This window comes from Topomyia yanbarensis, unplaced genomic scaffold, assembly GCF_030247195.1.
Source record: "Topomyia yanbarensis strain Yona2022 unplaced genomic scaffold, ASM3024719v1 HiC_scaffold_508, whole genome shotgun sequence".
In the NCBI taxonomy this organism is placed as follows: Eukaryota; Metazoa; Arthropoda; class Insecta; order Diptera; family Culicidae; genus Topomyia; species Topomyia yanbarensis.
The window spans coordinates 2,565-25,000 of NW_026683723.1; the positions used below are offsets into that span (position 1 = coordinate 2,565).

The window sequence follows — 22,436 nt, forward strand, 5'->3', positions numbered from 1 at the left end:
TGTTACTTGTGTTCTTTTCTTCTACTTCATTAGTCTGTTTTTGCTGTACTAGTATTAGTTTGCTTTTCTACTACTTGTATGTGCCAAAAAATACCAGCCAATTCATATGCTTCTAATTAGTCTCTGTGTATCTTTTTTCTTTAGTAGGTGTGTTATTTTTCCTTTTACTACTATATCTTAAATTAGACTCATACTAACACTCACTAACACAATCAATTACATATTCTCTCATATACACTGCCAGTCTCTCCCATTCCAAACGTACAAACGCTCGTGTCCTTTGCGATACACAACCCTAGTCACAAACGCGAATATGCAATTGCAACCATACACACATACTTACGTCCGCGATCTCGCTGACATTAAAACACCCCGGTAATTGAGGGAAGGGGTTTCAGCGTTAAGAAAACACTATTGCGTTTTTTTAGAAATTTCTGTGGAGCAAATTGATCACAACTAACACTCTGTAATTTTTCTATGCAAAAATATCGACAAGCGACTCGGTAACGAAGCGTTTCATAGAACGTCTCTGGAGCAAACACGATTTGCGGTGTTAACTACGGTTCAAAAACTACTTAACCAATTTATTTCAAACTTTGCATCCACATTCTATGTATAAAATATCAAACCCTGTACGTTGAGTTTTCGAGAATTTTTTTTTAATTTTTTACTTAGAAGATGGCTGATTTTTTGGTTAAAATATAGCATTTTTTCAAATCTGTAAAAAAAACCTTGATTAAAAAATCATTACGAGAACTCAAAATAGCGGTTAGATATTTTATACATAGAATGTATATGTGAAGTTTAAAATAAATCGGTTAAGTAATTATTTAATGGCACTTAACAAATCGTGTTTCCAGAGACGTTCTATAAAAAGCGTCCTCATCGAGTCGACATTTTTAAATAGAAAAATTACAGAATGGTATAGAAATGATACATTACAATGTACAAAAGTTTTGATCAATTCGCTTCACTCAAATTTTTAAAAAATGGCGCTCATTTCCACAAAACATTCCATGGCGGCATGACCAGGAACTTTAAGGATACGGAGAATTTCGCTCTCTTCTAGCATTCAGCACGTTAACATACAAACGCTTAAGCCCTTCGCGATCATCCACGCACACCAAGGCCCGCAAACATGAAAACACCCCGGTGATTAGCTGAATGTTTTAGCACTAATGAACTAATAACCGCAGTCTCAAGCGGGAACCTACAAACACCCATGTTCGCGCGATAATGCATCGGTCACGTCCGGAAATCTTTTCCTTCAATCTTAGCATCCTATGCCTTCAGTTGGACCAATAAAAACATGACGCCCGTATTCACTAGACAACACGTTTCATGGCGACATGACCGGGAACTATAGTGATATGGGGAAACTGACCTCTATTCGAGCGTCTCTACCATACACTAAAAGTTAAGCATCAGATTCACGGTCCACGCGCGATCATTCAAGAATACACGCGAATATGCGAATGGTTACATGGTTATAAAATCGAATTTACACACGCGAAGTTACTGCAAGTAACTGTAAGATGCTAGCGCAAGCGACAAATATGTTAACATACAAACGCTCAAGCCCTTCGCGATCATCCGCGCACACCTGCGTCCGCATACTCGCTAATATGAAAACACCCCGGTGACTAAGTGAACGTTTTAGCACTTACAAACGCGGTCTCAAGAGTGAATCTACAAACGCCCGTGCTCGCGCGTTCATGAATCCATTACGTCCGGAAGTCCCTACTCTCGGCCCTAGCACCCTAGGTCAAGGCATGGACCAATAAAAATGAAGCTCATATCCACTAGACGTTCCACGTTCCTTGGCGACATTCCCGGGAACTGTAGTGATATGGAACAACTCATTCTCTTCCAGCATCTGAACTGTACACCAAAAATTAAGTAGGGTAAGAGGGTATAATACGCCCCACCGGGGCAAAACGTCTCATTTCTATTTCTAGTCAAAAGTATTTGAAACGTAAAAATGAGAGAGTATAATTTCATGAAATGAACGTACTAAGTTAGTTTGACATTTTTTTAAATTCCACGAAACAACAATATACGTAAAAGTATCAAAAGAACCATTCCGATTTTTATATACATGCTTTGGTAAAAAAGTTACCAGATCGAATATAGCGCTTTTTCCCTCGTTCTCTACCCGCGAAACAGAATCGTTTCAAACGCAGAAAAATTTCAAAAAATACAGTAGGTGCATGAATATGCGAACAATAGCACCATTAGATGACGCGTATACATTAGGACAGTTCATGTTTTACCACAACATTACACTTTACAAGAAAACACAAAGTTTTTAATCCTTGATAAAGGTGGAATAAATCCATTGAAACGTTGGAAGTAAAAGCAATATTGTTGTTTTCGCTGTCTAATTTATGACTGATTAGCCGAAAAATCCTCATGATATAAACTAGAAATATAGTTATTTTTGCTTAAGGGGGGCATATTAGATCCTTTTACCCTATCAAATTAACGGTTCGCGCGCAATCATCATCATCATCTTCATCATGGTCATAAAATGAATTTATACACGTTTATACAGTTACATACGCGATCACACGCGCATACAACCAACCACGCGATCGAACACGTTAACACACAAACGTTCAAGCCATTCGCGATGATACACGCGATCGCGAAGTCCCTGCGCCCGCACATATCTGAAACTGCCCAATGAATATTACATTCATAATCACGGCCCACTGCAATTAGCACTAAGCAGTGTTTCAGTGGATGACGTGTTCTGTCTCGTCTACAATTGTAGTGAGTGATTCTGGCGGGGAGCCCTTTCGAAACCCTAGTTCTACTGCTCCAGTAGGACAACCTCCAGAAAAAAATAGTAAGTGTTTACTTTCCGCTTCCTTACTCAGGTACCTCGTAGACAATGTCGGAAAACTTCTCGAAACGGCATCGCAAAGCTTTAGAAGCGAAACGTGCGAAAAATCTAGCGAAACTCACCCGAAACCCAACGGCCGGAACAACTGATTGGCAAATTTCGCTCCACAACATCCAATCCCGAAGCCATTATCTGTGGGAAAATGGGACCCTGACCGACTGCAGCTTTCTGGTCGGTAGAGAACCGAAAAAGCAAAAACTGATTGCGGCTCACAAGCTAATTCTGGCGATGTCTTCCCCCGTTTTCTACACCATGTTCTACGGAAGCATGCCCGAGACGAACATGATAATCAACGTGACCGATCTCGAGCATTCGGCGTTCTCTACTCTACTGGAGTGAGCGATGATATATTATTAGTCGCGATTGGTTCTTTTTTTTTATTTTTTAACTTGTTTGCAGATACATTTACACGGATACGGTGGTCATCGAATCTGTAGACGATGTGTTCGAGCTGTACCGTGCTGCCAAGAAGTACATGCTCCAGTATGTCGCCGAAAAATGCATCACCCATCTAATGGGGAAGGCTAACCCCACCAATGTGCTCCGTGTGTACGAGCTAGCCACATTTTTCGATGAACTGCAGTTGAAGGAACTTTGTCTCAGAATCATCCGCAACCAAACAATGGAAGTGATTCAAGATGATGGCCTGGAAAATGTTGAGCTTGAAACGCTGATGATGCTAATGGAGCAAGAGCAACTCAGTTTAATTTCCGAACTGGAATTGTTTAATGCGATTAATAGATACGCAGTGAAAAACGCTGCAAGCCTGGATCCTCAACCCAATCAGGATCAAGTGATAAACGAAGCTTCTCCGAGTACACCGTCAGAGCAGAAGCTGTTGAGTGAGGAGTCTTCCGAATTGCAGGATCAAGCGAATAACAAAACTGCTCCGACTACACCATCACAGGAGCAGCTGTTAAGTGAGGAGTCTTCCGAATTGAAGGATCCAGTGGAAAACCAAATTGCTCTAACTACACCTTCACAGGAGCAACTGTTGAGTGAGGGATCTTCCGAGTTGAAGGATCAAGTGAAAAATGAAACTGCTCCGACTGCACCGTCGCAGGAGCAGCTGGTGGGTGAGGGGTCTTCCGAATCGAGCGATAAGCTGTCGAAGGAACCAGTTGCCGATGAAACCAAGGAACCACAAACCGATTCTGCACCATCGGAGGTTGTGGAACGGAAACCTGCTTCTGCCATCACCATCACCATTCGGGACATAGTCAAGCGTGTTCGTTTTCTTACGATGTCGCCGAAGCAATTTGCCGAAGGCCCGATAAAGACAACTTTGCTAACGCAGCCGGAGATGTTTGCCATTTTGGCTAACATTTCGTCACCGGATAGCGGTGTTCCGATGCCCGACGGATTCAGCACCAGCCGTGCTCGGAGAAGTACAAAAGCGTTCGTGTTTCACTAGAGCAGTATAGCTGGCGTGCTGTGAAATTGCAATATAATTTTCTGCATGAAATACATGGAATTTTTTGTCATTGGTAGTCTAAATAAATATATTATGTTAGAATGATACTTATAGAAAGTTTGAATTATGGTTATTGTTCGGAAAGCCTAATAGACAGTATTGACAATTTCGAGTTAGCTTCTGCACCATTCTGCATTCTTCTCTATTGTGCCGTCCAGAATAAAGCGCAGAATTCTTCTAAACCCAACGAACCACTCGATATACCAGTCATAATAATTGACCAAGTGAATAACTCGAACGCGAAATCAAAATTAAGAAAGTTATAAATAAAAAAATAAGGAGTTTATCATAAAAAACGTCCCATAACGCGATAACTGTGAGTGACGGAGACAACATGCCTTCTGCAAAATTGTTAAAAATACTCTCTAAAACTTTGTCGAAGACGGCCAAACGCTATTTTGTTTGGTTCAAAAGATAAATTTTCTATGGCCTACTATGATCAATTTTCTTAGAAAATAATATTGCTAGAAGATGGCGCTTTTCACACAAACATACACAAACATTGTAGAATATGTAAAATCGTTGATATGGACAGCTTTGACTCCAACGAAATAAGTACCTCAAAATGCTGTCTTGAACTACTGTGCACTCCCCAAAATATTTTTTTCTGGATCCGCCCCTGATGGAACGTTGAGGCGCGCCACCAGACAGCCCTCGAAACCCTACCCGGTAGCTCGCAGATATCCGAGTAGAGATCTTGATGAAAGTGGAACCTAAATAACTCAAAAAATATGTACCCCGATATTGGGAGCAATTCCGCCGCCTGAGAACTCTCAGTCCGAGTAGGGTGAATTCACCGCCGGGGACTATTCGAGTAGATCGCTGCAAAGCTGGGAGCTAAATGACTCACGAAAACGAGAGCTAAATGGTCTGCTGAAATTTACCGCTGTGGACAATCCAAGTGGAGTTTCGAGCTGAATGGCTCAAGTACGCAGAGGATTTCAACGTTGCAATAGATGGAGGGATTGAAAGCAAAAGGATAGTCGGTAGCTGAATTGTTCAAAGGTCGAGCCGTTTCATGGATCGAGCGAGGCTCCGAGTTAACTGCGGAAAACTCGTGAGCAAAAGAAAGAGGTGCGATGAAAGCACAATAATACATTAGGTAAGATGTTTGAAATGAATTTAAACGTCATGCTCGAGAAATTCTATTAACACTCGAGCACTCGCTCTTTTATTTTATACAACACTATCTGTGTGTGTGTTCGTCTAAGTACTTGTGACAGCTAGGTCAAGGAACTGGCGTTTACGATAGAACAGTGGCTAATACTTCCAGTGTTCAATTTGTGCATTCGATTCTATTTATTCGGGAAGGTAGGAATGGATGAATTCAGGTACAATTAGTTTACCGACGCACGTGAATCATCCATTCCTGGTCAGCATAGCATGATGAAATTCTAACAGAATGCAATTGTCGTTAATGGTAAAAAACATCATTTGCTGCTTTTAGACAAGTTGAAGTATTTTTATTGTATGGTACATGTGTTCTTCTCTTCTATTTCATTAATCTGTTTTTGTTGTACTTTTATTAGTTTGTTTTTCCACTACTCATGTATATTTGCATCGATTTTTCATGCATCTTTGCATCTTTTTTTCTTTACTCGGGATGTTATGATCCTTTCTATTACTATATCCTAAATTATATTCATACTAACACTAACACAATTAGTTGCATATTCGTTCATATACGTACAAACGCTCGTGGCCTTTGCGATAACACAGACGCGAACATGTAAATGCAATCATCTACACATACTTTCGCCGGCAATTTCGCCAACAATAAAACATCCCGGCGATTAAATGCACGTTGTAGAAACCTATACATTACCTACAAACGCGGTCTCAAGCATTAACCCACCGCTCGCGTGATAATGAATCGGTTACGTCCGGCAGTTTCTACCCTCGGTCCTAGCAGCCTAGACTCATGCCTTCAGTTGGACCATTCAAAAAAATGTCACTCATATTCACTACACAACACGTTCCATGGCGACATGAACGGAACCCCTAGTGATATGGGGAAGCTGACTCTCTTCTAGTATCTGTTCCGTACACTAAAAATTAAGCTTCAAATTCATGGTCCGCGCGCGATCATTCGAGAATACACGCGAATATACGAATGGCCACATGATTATAAAATCGAATTTATACACGCGAAGTCACATACACGAGACAAACACGTTAACATACAAATGCTTGAAACCCTTCGCGAACATCCACGCAACCTATAAATAAATTTGCAAACGCGGTCTCAAGCGTGAACTTAAAAACTCCTGTACTCGCACGATCATGAATCGGTCGCTTTCGGAAGTCTAGCCTTGGTACCAGTAATCTAGTACCATGCTTTCAATTGAACCAATTAAAAAAAAGAAAGCTCTCATACCTCATCATTGGACAATACGTTCCATGGCGACATGACCGGGAATTCTAGTGTTAGAATGTGAAACGTACACCGAAAACTAAATATCAGAATGACGGTTCGCGCGACCATCCAAGAACGCACGCGAATATGTGAATGGTCCCACTGTTACAAAATCGAATTCATACGCGCGAAGCCACATTCACGCGAGTGCATGCGACAAACACGTTAACATGCGAACGCTTAAGCCCTTCACGATCAACCACGCACACCTACGCCCGCGATCGCGCAAACTGGCTAACACCTCGGTAATAAGGTAGACGTTTTAGTACTCACGAAGTTTCAAACACGCTCTCCAACGCGAACCTACAAACGTCCGTGTTCGCGCGATCATGAATCGGTCACGTCCGTAAATCATTACCCTCTATCCTAGCATCTTAGGTTAATATATTCAGTTTGATCAACCAAAAAATAAAGCTCATATCCACCGAAAACTCTAGTGATCTCACTTTCTTCTAACATCTGAACCGTACATCAAAAATCAAGTATCAGATTCACGGTCCGCGCGCGATCATCCAAGAACACACGCGAATATGCGAAAGGCGCACGGTTATTAACTAGAATTTATTCACGCGAAGCTACGTACACGTTGTCACACGCGACATACAAACGAACATGCGATCGAGCACGTCAACGTACAAACGCTCGAGCCCTTCGCGATGATACACGCGATCGCGAAGTCCCTACGCCCGCACATATCTGAACCGTACAATGAATATCACATTCAGAATTACGGCTCGCTGCAATTGGGCTTAAACAGTGTTTTAGTGGGTGACATTTCCCGTCTCGTCTGCAATTGGAGTGTGTGATTCTGAAGGGGAGCCCTTCCGAGAACCAGCTCCAGTAGGACAACTCTCGAAAAAAAAAATCCATTCTTCAATGCCTAACTTCTATGTATCCCTCAGACAGCATGGTCTGGGCATGATGTAATCATTTTTGTGCACTGACATGTCTCAAGTGCAACAATAAAATCCGTAATTGTTTGTTAAAACCAGGTCAATACAACGCGCGATATGGGAAGTTCGACAAAAAATAGACGAATTTCGCGCCAACTCGAACAAACCCTCAGTTTTTAATGGAACTTTCTGTACATGAAAACTTTGACACAAAAAAACACTTTGCATACCTTGTATTTTTTCCAAAAATGATTCATTCATAGTCTTTTGAAATTGGTCAAACTTTTTTTTACCAAGCTGTAGTTTAAAAATGACAAATCCTACAAAAAATGTAGTAGGAATGATTTTCACAAAATTAGTCAAATTTTTGAATAAAAATAAAAATAAAAATCTTCATCGACTCCCACACTGAAAAAAATCGATTATAAAAACTTGTCGATTTACAAAAAAACGCATCTTTGATTTGGATGAAATTTTGTTCCAATATAAGTAATTATGTTCCCTATCGCCCCGTCTAAAAATTCAGTTGGGCACTTTCAAGGAAAAATAGTTATTTGAAAAAAAAAACTTCCTTGTTCAAGCTGAATTTTTTTCAGTGTATTTTTATCGAAAACTAAACCAATGAGAGCCATAATCATCTCAGAATCCAATTTCCCAACTGCTAGTTGCTTGATACATGCAAAAGTATGAGTAACGAATTTGGTATAGTATCTCGGACTGGACTGGAACGTGACCGAAGGGATTCGTATAACGGAGATCTGGTACTAGAATGCTTAGCGCACGACCAGACAACATCTTTAATGTCGTGATAACCGCCACCACAAGCACAGAGATCGCTCTTCACATACGCCGAAGATGGGCATTCCACGTATAATGATTGTATATGAATTGATGCATCACCCGAATGAAGTCATGACCCTCATTCATTCTCTTGAACCGAGGTTTGTTGATATCTTTGGGATTCCTGAGCTTGCATCACTACAAGAAATTTGCTAATTTTCGGGCATCCTCTGAGAAGAAATAATTAAAAACTCGTTGAAGCTACGTGATCTTTCATAAATATCACTTTCAACTGCCTCAATGTCCACCTTCTCATTATCATTCTAATCCAAGTGTCCGCCTTCTCTTCACCCGGAATGGAGCACTGCGAAAGAACTCAAGCTAAGGTAATCTTGTATGATTTTTCAGATAAGGTCTCCCATGTTGTCTCCAGGAAATACAAAGAGTGCTTTCTATGATCCATCAAACCGAGAGCCTCCTGTAACCGTAACGATGAGGGCATGGTCGTTGATACGTAAATATAAAACCATCAGTAATATAAAACCATCAGTTTTGTGGGGACAATGTTGCCAGCACAGCCTCTTTTATGATTGCACTCATCACTACTGTCATAATAATTAGCATAAAAGCGATGCATAGCTGTCATCATATGACGAACGTTCCGTGTATTCCAATCACAGGATGAATCGAACACACAACGAAGGCCCTAGCCATCAGACGAAACATTGTTTCTCTGATGATCCGTCCGTTAATCTGCGACGGATCGGTGCCAATAGTCACATTTTTCAGCTTTCATCAAATTTTTCATTTGCATTTGTAGCATCGCGTATATTGGGAAAAAATCGGGCGATCAGACGTTCAAAAGTTCCTTCAGCGTAAAATTCTTAGCAATCTCTGCCTACCACGAAGTAGGAGACTGTACACCGTTGTTCGCGTCGGGTACACGTTTCGTCTGACCTTTAATCGTAGTGCAAATGCATTGCGTAAAACCTGGGGGAAAATGTAGTGACACGTGGGGTGTTTGATGTCCCATGTTGAAATTCCTGCTAGTTTCCAAGATAACCGAGACCAGAAATCACTTACTTCGGTTTTGTAACAGCACCCTTCAAGGGACACTCTCAGGCCTTTACGAGGAAGCTTGGGAGAGAAAACTGATTTTCTTCTTTCGGAAATTTATAGACACATTAGAAGATGTTCCCACAATGAGATGGTCAGACTCTCGCTCTTTAGTGTACAAGGAGCAGTAGAAATTAGTCGTTGTAGGTGCCATAGCGTTTTTTTGCATTTCTTATCGGAGCGTTGCTTCAAAGAATGTTTCGTTTTGTCCCCACAATTTATATGCGTATATGTCGAGAGATCATACGGAGTCCCTCCACAGCAGGAAAACTTAATGATTCTCTCCGCATTTTCCACAGTGCGCCTTGTTTCTAGAATAAGTCGCCGTAGGCCCAATTGTTTGCAACGACGGCAGTTCATGGCTCGCAGCACAAAAAGGCGAACAGGTAGGCTCATCCTAAAGAACAATGTTTGGAAGAGCAGATTCGGCGAAAGATTTGCAATGAGGCTGATGGAAAATAAGTTGTTTTCATTTATTCCTTGATTTTTCCTGAACGTAATTGTTTCCGAGCCAGAATTTTCACTGGCCGAAGCAAAGGGTTCTTGAAGAAGCAATACTTCGCAATTAGGGCCCTTGTTGGAGACTACACCATCAATCTCTACTTCCCGGGCGGGTACATAGACAAGATACTTCTTCGTACACGGACAAGTGGTATTTAGCTAAATCTCGCATATATCTAGGATGTTAAATCGCTTATCTTTGCCCTCATTCAAGTTTGGTATGAATATATAACAAATTCGTTACAGAAACTTTTTGTATGTATCAGGCAACCAGAAGTTGGGAAATTGGATTCTGAGATAATTATGACTTTTATTGGTTTAGTTCTTGATAAAAATACCTTGAAAATAAATAATCAGTTTGGACAAGTAAAATTTTTTTCAAATAACTTTTTTCCTTGAAAGTGCCCAACTTGATTTTTGACGGTAGATGTTTTTTTTTGTAAATCGATTTAAAATTTTTAATACCAATTGTTTTCAGTGTAGGAGTAGATGAAGAATGTTTTCAATATTTTTATTCAAAAATTTGACTAATTTTGTGAAAATCACTCCTACATTTTTTGTAGGATTTGTCATTTTTAGGCTACAGCAATTTGAAAAAAATGGTTAAAAAATAGTTTTACCCTTTCCAAAAGACAGTCTAGACCGTTTTTGGAAAAAACTAAGTATGCAAAGTGGCTTGACAAAGTTTTCATGTACAGAAACTTTAATTAAAATCTGCGAGGGTGGTGCCAACTCTGAATGCGATTTATCGCGAAATTCGTCAATATTCTGTTCAACGTATCTTGTGATATCAATCATGTAGAGGAAAACTTGTTCAGAAGACCAAGAGCTAGCCTATGGAAGATCAAGTAGTTTAAAATAAAATTCTGCCGCTAGGTAGCGCCAGTGAGCGTTTCATTTTTCCAGCTTTCTGTATCTTAAGATCCAGATTTTTTAGAAAGTCAGTGTCTTCGACGAAGTTGCTAAGCAAATCAAAACCTATGAGGTGGTATAACTCTGTTTCAGAATACTGCCATTAGGCGGCGCCAGTGAGCTGTTCAACTGTTTGACCGAACGTTTCTCATTTTCCTGATTTTTCAGCGAGTCAGTTCTTTCGGCAAAGTTGCTCATGAGATCCAAACCTTCAAGGTGGTATATCGAATCGTAGTGTATTCTTCCGCTAGGAAGCGCTAGTGAACCTGAACATGTAATTTTTTCTATCTACTGTATCTCAAATTACTGACTCTTTGATAGGTCGTTTTTGTTTTCCTTCGAACTTAAACCAAAAACCGTTGAATGTCTGAGGGAATAGAATAAATCAATGATCTTTCTTATTCAGCTAAAATATTTTTTTTAACACCGATGCAATATTCATAAAATTGTATTTATTCATGAACATGCACACATAGAAATTCAGATTTGGAAATCGTAAAACTGCTGTGAACCATTTGTGTAACACCATTCAGCTACTTACGATGGTGGTCGGTAAAGGGAGGCTACTTACAATACACACAGAAATAATAACACAACCTTCCTAAATGCAGAATAATACTAAACAAATACAATTGTGTTTCAATTTGTTCCACGTATTGATTTTATTCGAAAAATCGGAATTATACTATTATTCCGCGTAGAATATTATTGTCTATAACTATTGAATAGAATGAAACAATTTTACGTGTTATCCGTGCCTTCTACTTATTTGGTTGCTAAATATATCTGAATAAAATGTTCAAAATATTTTCTTAAGACACTTTGGATGTAGTCGGGATACTAGAGCTACGTAGTTAATGAAAAGTGTCAAGAAAGGTTCGGTTTGCTATGACATTTACTTTTTCCATATCTCACGTAAAACTTCATTTCAAACTTCTTGAATCAACAACTCACTTTTAAATAGTCGTAATCTTGAGATTCAGAAATCATAAATGTGGATGGTCGCTAGCGCTACCTGGTGGCAGAATCCACCATTCCGTGTGCCACTTCGAAGATTTTTATCTCTTGTGCAAAAACATCGAAGACACCGTCCTGTTAATAAATCAGGAGCTTCAGATAACGTAGCGTAGGCCAAATATGGCATGCTCACTAGCGCAACTTAGTAGATACAGAAGATCGAAAAAAATAATTCTCACTAGCGCCGCCTGACGGCAGAATTCCGACATATTCATTCGCCCATCCAAAAGGTCATAATTTACCGCCCAAGTTTACAGACTATCTGCGTTATACAAAGTACAACGCGTGAGTGTTAGTTTTTCAATATTTAGCGCGAGTGGTGGAGGGTTAACAAAATCGAATTTATACACGAGAAGTTACATACACGCTAGCACACGTGACATGCAAACCCCAATGCGATCGAACCAGTTAACGTACAAACGCTCGAACCTTCGCGACGATACACGCGATCGCGAAGTCCCTTCAATGAATATCACATTTAGAATCACGTCTCGCTGCAATTAGGCTTAAGCAGTGTTTTAGTGGGTGACATTTCCCGTCTCGTCTGCAATTGTAGTGTTTGATTCTGACGGGGAGCTCTTCCGGGACCTTAGCTCTACAGCTTCAGTAGTACAACCTCAAAAAATAGTAAGTTTTAACTTTCCACTTCCTTACGCAGATACCTCGCATAGATAATGGCGGACAACTATTCAAAACGGCATCGCAAAGCTTTCGAAGCAAAACGTGCGAAAAGTCTAACAAAACTCACCCGAAATCCGACGCCGGTTACAACGGATTGGCAAATTTCGCGCCACAACATCAAATCTCGAACTCACTATTTGTTCGAAAACGGGACGCTGACTGACTGCAGTTTTTTGGTTGGTAGAGAACCGAAAGAGCAAAAATTGGTTGCAGCTCACAAGCTAATTCTGGCGATGGCTTCTCCCGTCTTCTACACCATGTTCTATGGAAGCCTTCCCGAGACGAAGATGATAATTCCCGTAACCGATCTCGATCATTCGGCGTTCTCTGCTCTACTGGAGTAAGTAATGATATATTAGTCCCGATCGGTTCCGTTGTTTATTTTATTAATTTGTTTGCAGGTACATTTACACGGATGCGGTGGTCATGGAATCCGTAGACGAAGTTTTCGAGTTGTACCGTGCTGCCAAGAAGTACATGCTCCAGTATGTTGTCGATAAATGCTTGCACTTTCTAATGGGGAACGCTAACCCCACCAATGTGTTCCGTGTGTACGAGTTTGCCACTTTTTTCGATGAACTGCAGTTGAAGGAACGGTGTCTCAGAATCATCCGCAGCCAAACAATGGAAGTGATCAAAGATGATGGCCTGGAAAATGTTGAGCTTGAAACGCTAATGATGCTTATGGAGCAAGATGAGCTTACAATTAGTTCCGAGACGGAATTATTCACTGCGATTAATAGATACGCAGTAAAAAACGCTGCAAGCCTCGATCCTCAACCCAATCAGGATCAAGTGAAAAACGAAGCTTCTCCGACTGCACCGTTGCAGGAGCAGCTGGTGGGTGAAGGGTCTTCCGAATCGAGTGATAAATTATTGAAGGAACCAGTTGCCGATGAAACCAAGGAACCACAAACTGATTCTGCACAATCGGAGGATGTGGAACAGAAATTTGCGTCTGCACCCATCTCCATTCGGGATTTAATCAAGCGTGTTCGCTTTCTTTCAATGACGCCGAAGCAATTTGTCGATGGCCCAATAAAGACAACGTTGTTAACACAGCCGGAGATGTTTGCCATTTTGGCTAACATTTCGTCGCCGGATAGCGGTATTCCGATGCCTGAGGGATTCAGCACCAGCCGTGCTCTGAGAGGTTCAAAACGGTCCCTGTATCACTTTCAACAGTGACTGTTTTGCTGTGAAATCACAATATAATTTTTTACATGAAATACTTCGAAACATTATCATTATCATTAGGTCATTAGGTAGCCTATATAAAGCGAAATATATTATGTAAGGATAATGCTTAGAAAAAGTTTGAATTGTTGTTATTGTTCGGAAAGCCTCAGACAGTATTGACGGTTCCAATGTAGCTTCTGCCCCATGCTGCACTCTCTATTGGGTCGTCCAGTATTGAGCGCAGAATTCATCTAAACAAACAGAACACTCGATACCCGAGCAAGCGGAAAGCCCACACAAACACTATCATATGGTTAGAAAATATGATTGCAGTTTCCCCTACCTTACCCCAAAAACTACCCCCACTAGCATGGGTGTTTGAAATGAAATATCCCATAAAATAACTATACCCTCCAGGGACGAGGACCATGTGCGTGGTCCATTGAATCCATCAAAACAGTTTGATTTTATGTATTGTAACCATAGACCATGTGAACCACCATTGGTAGGACCATTGGTTATACCTTAGAACGACCATACATTGCTATATTATTAAACTATGCTTTATACCATCGTTCCACCCTTACATTGCCCTGTCATTGTCCCATTATTTATCCCACAGAACGACCACGGCGTCTACCATGTGTGGACCATAATGTGCCCCATAGTTTGACCATACATTGCACCACAATTCACTTATTGCCATTAACGCTATTGACACTCGAAATACAAAGTTATGTTTATGCAATCAATTACAATCGATTGGTACATGAAAAGGTATAGGTCGTCCCTTTGAATTTGACGATATTTGTCAACCAAAGGAAATTTCTGTATTTCTACTTATTTTTGTCTATTTTTGAGAAAATATAAGATTTGTTCTTTCAGAAATTGTAGCCGAAATCATTTACAATCGATTGATTCATAAAACGGTATAGATCATCCCTTTGAATTCGACAATATTTACCAACCAAATTAAGTTTCTGTACTTCTACGTATTTTTATCTATTTTTTGAGAAAATATAAAAATTGATGTTTCAGAATTTGTAGCCGATTACAATCGATTGGGGTGTATAAGGATGTATAGGTCATCGCTTTGAATTGGGGTGCCAACTTAATGAAATTCCTGTACCTCCACGTATTTTTGTCTATTTTTTGAGGAAATTAAAAAAATGTTATCTCAGAAATTGTAGCCGAAATCAATTAGAATCGGTTGGTTTATAAAGATGTATATTCAAAATGTTTGTTAAGAATATTGTCGACAAGCGGTATATGTTAAATAATTTTAATTCGACTGTATACTCAAAGTGGTCAAAGTTTATAAACCTTACTCTTGGCAGTTTAGTTGCTTATATTATACAGTAATAGTTCCACAAACGGCTTAGTGTATAACAAAAGTTGACCAAATGAATGGAGAAAAGCATCACCTTGCCTGATTAATTTGTGGTGGTTATATAATCCATGAGTTTATCTCGTGCGATAAATTAAACATTTTCTTATAATAAGAAAATCATGAAGAGCGAATGTCTCAATCCGTTAAAATACGACAAAGTTAAAAGCGCTCATAGCGAAAGATCTTCTACTTGGAGGGGATTTATCTCGAATGTGTTCGTAACAGGGCGGCGATGCAGGCGTAACCGATAGCAACACGTAGCTCAAAATGTATATCAAAACGTCTTATCAGAATGAGCAGAAAAATTTCGCAAGCAAAATAAGGCCAACCAGCCCCGGTCTCCCCTACAATTTATCGACGCACTATTTACGTTAATGGGCAATCAATTTGCTGGCATTTAGACGAGTTGAAGTAGTTTGATTGCATGTTACATGTGTGCCTTTCTTCTACTTCATTTTTCTGTTTCTGGTGTACTTTTAGTAGTTTGCTTTTCCGCTTCTCATGTATACCATAAATAATATCGGCTAATTTATACGCTTTTATTTAATGTCTGTATCTTTTTTTCTTTCTTCGAAATGTTATTTTTCCTCTTATTAATATATTATGGATTCATACTAATACTCACTAACACAATTGATTGCATTTTCTCTCATATACACTCACAACCTTTCTGATTCTAAACATACCAACGCTCGGGGCCTTCACGATAACACAAACCTGTTCACAAACGCGAGCATGCAAATACAATCACCCACCCGCAAATTCGCCAACATTAAAACACCCCGGTAAATAAGGAAACTTTTAGCACTTATAAATTTACAAAATAGGTTTCAAGCATTAACCCACCGCTCGCGCGATCATGAATCGATCACGTACGGAAATCTGTACCCTCGATCCTAGCAGCCTCGAATCATACCATCGATTGGACCAATCAAAAAATGACGCTCATATTCACTAGACAACACTTCCATGGCGACATAACCGAGAACTCTAATGATACGGGGAATCTCACTCTCTTATAGCATTCAGCACGTTAACATACAAACGCTTAAGCCCTTCGCGATCATCCACGCACACCGAAGCCCGCAGTCTCGCAAATATGAAATATGTGATTAAGTGATTGTTTAATAAACTTATAAACGCGGTCTCAGGCGGGAAGTTACAATCGCCCATGTTCGCGCCGTAATGCATCCGTCACGTTCGGAAGTCTCTTCCTTCGGTCTCAGTAGCCTAGGTCCATGCCATCAGTTGGACCAATCATAACACAAATGAACCTCATATCCACTAGACAACATGGTTCGTTCCATGGCGGCATGAGTTCGGGAACTCTTGTGATATGGAAGAACTGGCTCTTCACTAGCGTCTGAACCGTACACCGAAAATTAAGTTTCAGATTCGTTGTCCGCGCGCGATCATCTAACGTACACATCAGACTGCTCAGAAAAAAAATAAATTTTTGAAAACTCAATTGGCCCACCCCTGAGTCAATAATTTCTAGTCCGACCAGGAGTACTTGCTCCAAATTTGAAGCAAATCGGACAAGTCTAGCTACCGGACCAACGCTCCTAAAGTTTGTAAGGGATTTTTCAACAATTTACATGGAAAAAACTCACTATCTCGCATGTTCACCTCTAGGTGACAGTGTATGCATCGTATTATTGCTGTAAGTGAAAATAAGAAAGATAATTTAATTGTCTATAACTTTGTCGAAGACTGCTATTCAATCCGGCGTTGTTAAAAAAAGTTATTAAACTTTTAACGAAATGATGTCTGAGTCAGTTTTACATGGGGCCTAACAGTGCATGGTTGTGTATCAGTACTCGATTCCCGCGAACTAAATAATTTTGTGCAATAACGGTTAGATTTAGCTCAATAGTATGTTAAGAAGAATTATAGTAAATGATACCAGCCATATTTTGGTTAAAAAAATTTAGTTCAATCTGTGACCGCTTAGAGGGCGCCAACACTAACTTTTCATAGAAGAGAGATAGAACATCGACATGTATGGAAGAATTACTGCAAAATGCCCGTTCTACAACTTTGTAGAAGACACCTATTTTCTATCTCTCTCCGTTGAAAAGTTAGTGCTGGCGCCCTCTATGCGGCAACATGTGGAACTAAAATGTTCCAACCGAAACATGACTCGTATTATTTACTATAATTCTTCTGAACATACTATTGAGGTAAATCTAACCGTTATTTCACAAAAATCGAATCGGGGGAATCGAGGACAATTATGTACTGCTAGGCCCCATGCAAAACTGACTCAGACATCACTTCGTTAAAAGTTGAATAACTTTTTTTAACATAGCCGGATTGACTAGCAGTCTTCGACAAAGTTATAGAAATTTAAATCATTTTTCTTATTTTCACTTACAGTAATGATACGATGCATACAGTGCCACCTGGCGGTGATAACGTGAGGTAGATGTTTTTCTCCATGTAAATTGTCGAAAAATCCCATACAAACTTCAGGAGCGTTGGTCCGGTAGCTAGATTTGTCCGATTTCCTTCAAATTTGGAGCAAGTACTCCTGGTGGGACTAGAAATCGAATCAGGAACGGTCCGGTAGGGGTATTTTTTTTCTTGTCACACTAGTACACACGTGAACATGCGAATGGACACACGGTTGAAAAATCGCATTTATACACGCGACATACAAACACCCACGCGATCGAACACGTTAACGTACAAGCGCTCGCGCCCTTCGCGATGATACACGCGATCGTGAAGTTCCTACGTCCGAACATATCCAAACCGTACAATGAATATCATATTTAGAATCATGGCCCGCGAGCTGCAATTGGCCTTAAGTAGTGTTTTAGTCTGCAATTATAGTGTGTATTTCTGACCCGGAACCCTTTCGATAACCTAGCTCTACAGCTCCAGTAGGACAACACTCCAACGTCCTCTAATCGCCATATTTTTAATTCGAGAAATGAACGAAACTAACTAATTTACAATGCACGAAAATGTTCGGATCTGCAGAAGAAGCTATTCGTAGCAGATTAACGAATAAATATGTTCGGCGATATGAATTTTTTGAGCATAATTATTTTGAGGATGCTTCGGAAAATGGTTCATATTACCTGCTGTTGCTCGCAAGCATTAGAAAGATTTTCATATATTTCAACAATCACAACTCGTTTGATTAATGAAACAAAGTCATAATAGGCCTACGAATGTCGTTTTGTGGTTTTTACAAAAAAAAACTGGTAATAAAAATATAAACGGAATATAATAAAAAATATTCCGTTACGCGAAAGTTGTCTGTCCGAAACCCATTCGTAGTAGATTCACGAATATATTCTCTTAGTGAGTAAATAGTAGCGTCAACTTGCCAAATTATCGGAATTAACGGAGTAACACTGAGAGAATAGGGGAACCCTGGGCTATTCGGACCTACCTAAGCAATTCGCCCTTTTAGGTGGATAAATGTGAAAAAATACCGTTCAAAAGTCCTAATTATTAGTTTCAAACCTCAGCTACCTATTGGTGCCATGAAAAGTTCATTTGCACCAGTCCATGGCATCGCTATGCGACGATTTTCAAAACTCTACGTTTATTCATCCTTTTACAATGTAGGGGTGATTCGCATCTCCCTACGGGGCAATTCAGACCGACATTTTTTATATTGTTTTTTTTTACGAAGGAATTTTATTTACCTTTGGAATATTTATTAGAGACACTCCTTAAGAAGCAAGAAAAAATAAATTGCGTTTCAAAAACTATCGATTGGCGCATCATGTATTTTCTTTGCTGTGGCGTGTACAATGGTGTGCGCAGCCGCAAGCTGCTGAACGGTGGTTGATGGAATAGGTGGTCCGAATAGCCCCGTACGCTTATTTCACACAAAAGTGGTGAGCGCCTTGAAAATATATGTATTTTTACAAAAAAAAATCATTCCATGTAATAGCAGCCTCAAGCTTTCCAAAACACTTGCCTTTTATTTTTTTCATTTTTATTTGTTGCTTTGATCACGGTTTTACCATCATAATGATTTTTGTTTTGAGGATGGCAAACACATGAAACACGTTGTATCTCCTTTCTACAAAAAAACAAAGAATTAAATTCAGCTCTCAAACTTAATGTTTTAGAATAGCGGTTCCATGAATATGTACGACAGTCGAAAAATCTAGCGACTTTCTGAGAAATCGAGGTGGTCCGAATTACTCCCACTGTCTTAATAGCCCCGGGTTCCCTATATTCGTAAATATGTTACGAATAGGTTACGAACCGCGCATATTTTCCAGAAAAATATATTTAAAAAAATTACTTTCATTTGTGGATATGTAAAATATCTTTATGGAGATTGAAAGCTCTTTTCACGCACTATCCAAAAAATATAATCATTCAGGGAATATATTGAGAATCATCTTCAATAACACAAAATGTTGAAAATTAAGAAAATTTACATAATATGCTCGAAAACACAATATCGCCCACTTCTAGAAAAAAATAGCAACAATAACACATTGGTTGCCTTGTACGCAGCTCACCTGGGCTCGAATCCCAACCTCGCACATAGGGTTTGAGATTTTTCTTAAGAGATTTTTCTAACCCGAAGAGGCGAATAACCTTAAGATTAAAACCTCTATAATCGAAATAAAAAAAAAATTGTGAGCTTAGTAGGTAGCCAATTGCTACGAAACCAAATTCACTGAAAGCTCCATTTACGTAATATTCGATTTACGAAACTTTTTTATGAACCCAATTCGAAAAATCGAACTTTTTTGCGACGCAAGTGCGTAAAAAAGTTTGAGTACGTACATTGTAGTATAAAGTTATATACAATTTAACATATTCTTACTAATAGAATTTGGGTATTTTCGGAATTGGATTGACTTGTAGGTGACGGAAATCGATGTCTGAAGCCATTTTGAAATCCACTGACTTTTGGTTTAGATAAATTCTCTATAAACTAAACAGTATGGATATTTTAGCAATGCGGTTTTTTTATTCATTTTTTTATTCTTAAAACTAGGAGGATACAATGTTGAAATAATTTTTATAAAAGAAACATTTTTACAGCTATCTTAAGACTAGAAATAAGATTATATATATACAAGAAAGGCAAAAGTTTTTTTTGTGAAAAATTCAGGAATTCAGTTTGATATACAAGAGGGGGAGTAATAGTTTTTTTTGCGAAATATTTTACAGTTATCTTAAAACTAACAATGTAGTTTGGTACAAAAAAGGGGGAACAAATATTTATGAGAAATTTCACAAATATCTTAACCCTAGAACGTTGCACTTGCGTTTTCTATCCTAGAACGTTGCACTGGGGTACAAATGTACCCCACGCGTTTGATCGCAATTTTCGCAGGTAAAAACGCAAACCAAAGAAATGTATAATACATCATTTTCTTCGTTTTTTTTATTGCGAAAACAGCTGTGTGAGTGAAAGTACGGAATTTATTGAATCATAAATAAATAAATACATAAATAGGATTGAATCAAAAAATGGAAAAGATCGTGGCTTTGACTTTAAGAATCAAATGATTCTAAAAGTTGAATGAATGGTCTAGAAACGGCATAAAATGAAATTTCGAAATTTTTGAGAAAGGGTAATTATTTGGAAGAGTGAAAGTTCAAAAATCGGGTTTTGGAAAATACCACGAAATGGGATGGAAATTGAAATGAAATAAATATTTCTGATCAGTAATACATTCGTAACACGCAACGTTACTGTTACAGCAGTTACTGTGCGCAAATTATACTTGCAAGTCATTATTTTGAAAATCTATTAAAAATAATCAATGAAGCAATAAAAATCAGCAAAAATGAGAACGATTTTTTCTACTTCAAAGTTAAATTAAATTAATTGAATAAATGATTAAAAACGATATAATACTAATTGTTACTTACGTAGTAAAATTGTTACTTACGTAGTAAAATAACCAGTATATAAACTGGTATTGTCACCAATCACATTTCCACTGACAGCACGAAACCTGACGAAACCGTACACTGGGGTACAAATGTACCCCACGCCAACTTTGACACCTGCTTCCACGAAGGCTATAAGCAAACAGGCTATACCAGCTTTCCCTACTCTTACTAGGAACTCTAAATTGAATTATGGTTACGGTCCCAGGTCAGTAAATGCCGAATTCTCGTCTTCACACGGCTCCAAAGAAGCCGTGGGGTACATTTGTACCCCAGTGCAACGTTCTATTTACAAGATGGAGGACAATAGTTTTAATAAAGAGTAAAAATTACAGCCATCTTAAAACTAGGAATACAGAATATAAGCTTGAGACTTATGTTTGGCCAAGATATTCAGAGGGGGGCTTATTTCCAACATCGGTGTAGCAGCAGTTGTATCAAGGACAGGGGAGAGAAGGCGTATATGGTGACAGGGAAAGAAGAACAAAACTTGCAACTTTCGGGTAAACGGCAGATCAGCGACACAAATTAGCGCCTCAATCTAGTAGGTCGTCGAGTACCGGGTTGGCGGATGGTATTCTTCGGACCCGCGGGGAATTCTTCAAAAGTCATCGGACCTCGAGTCGCTCTCGCCTTAGTTTCCTTCTTTGCAGGCGTGGTAAGGGCGACGGCGGTTACATAGTGGCACTCTGGAGATGATCGGTTCCACAAGGCAGGAGGACCCTAGTAACGATTCAGGTTTTATGGTACACTTGAAGCTCTGCTTAAATCTTAGAATGCACTTGTAGTGTGCTATAAAACCAGAATTGTTACTTGGGGAAACTTCTAAAAACGAGGTATAAAAGAGAGGAGCTAATTTGGGATATTCATCGTTTTTATTAAAGTATAAATAAGGGACATATAGGGGAGATCGCGATTTCCCAGCATATCCTGAAATTAGGTGGTCTACCTCGGGCTCGAAGGGAATCCTTCAACTGAAACCTGGCGTCCAAATACCCGGCACATACCCAGACAACGTGCTTGATGTCGTAATAGTGCTCGCTACAAGCGCACAGGCAACTCTCCGCAAGCCCAATACGCCGCAAATGCGCATCCAAGGTGTAGTAGTTGGACATAAGTCGGGACATTACACGAATAAAATGCTGACCCACATCCATCCCCCTGAACCAAGGCTTCGTTGATAACAATGGGATAATGGTATGTAGCCATCGTCCAAGTTCCCCATTGCTCCACGAGGTTGAGTGTCCTCTGACGACAAATACTCAAAAATTCGTTAAAGC

At 39.4% G+C, this 22,436-nt stretch overlaps 2 protein-coding genes across 3 annotated transcripts; both read left to right on the forward strand.

Annotated features, from left to right (window-relative positions):
* Window positions 1-2,778: 2,778 nt before the first annotated feature.
* LOC131695745 (BTB/POZ domain-containing protein 6-B-like) lies at window positions 2,779-4,326 on the forward strand. Its single transcript, XM_058984260.1, has 2 exons — window positions 2,779-3,243; window positions 3,308-4,326. Exons 1-2 carry the CDS (start codon window positions 2,897-2,899, stop codon window positions 4,320-4,322), a joined length of 1,362 nt encoding a protein of 453 aa, XP_058840243.1. The 5' UTR covers window positions 2,779-2,896; the 3' UTR covers window positions 4,323-4,326.
* A 1,117-nt stretch (window positions 4,327-5,443) lies between these two features.
* Window positions 5,444-22,430, forward strand: LOC131695746 (BTB/POZ domain-containing protein 2-like). Of its 2 annotated transcripts, XM_058984262.1 has the most exons (3): window positions 5,444-5,484; window positions 12,676-13,038; window positions 13,100-22,430. In XM_058984262.1, exons 2-3 carry the CDS (start codon window positions 12,692-12,694, stop codon window positions 13,884-13,886), a joined length of 1,134 nt encoding a protein of 377 aa, XP_058840245.1. In that variant the 5' UTR covers window positions 5,444-5,484; window positions 12,676-12,691; the 3' UTR covers window positions 13,887-22,430. The 2 variants fall into 2 exon arrangements, with proteins under 2 accessions (XP_058840245.1, XP_058840244.1); XM_058984261.1 differs by lacking the exon at window positions 5,444-5,484 and having other exon boundaries at window positions 10,608-13,038.
* The last annotated feature ends 6 nt before the right edge of the window (window positions 22,431-22,436 follow it).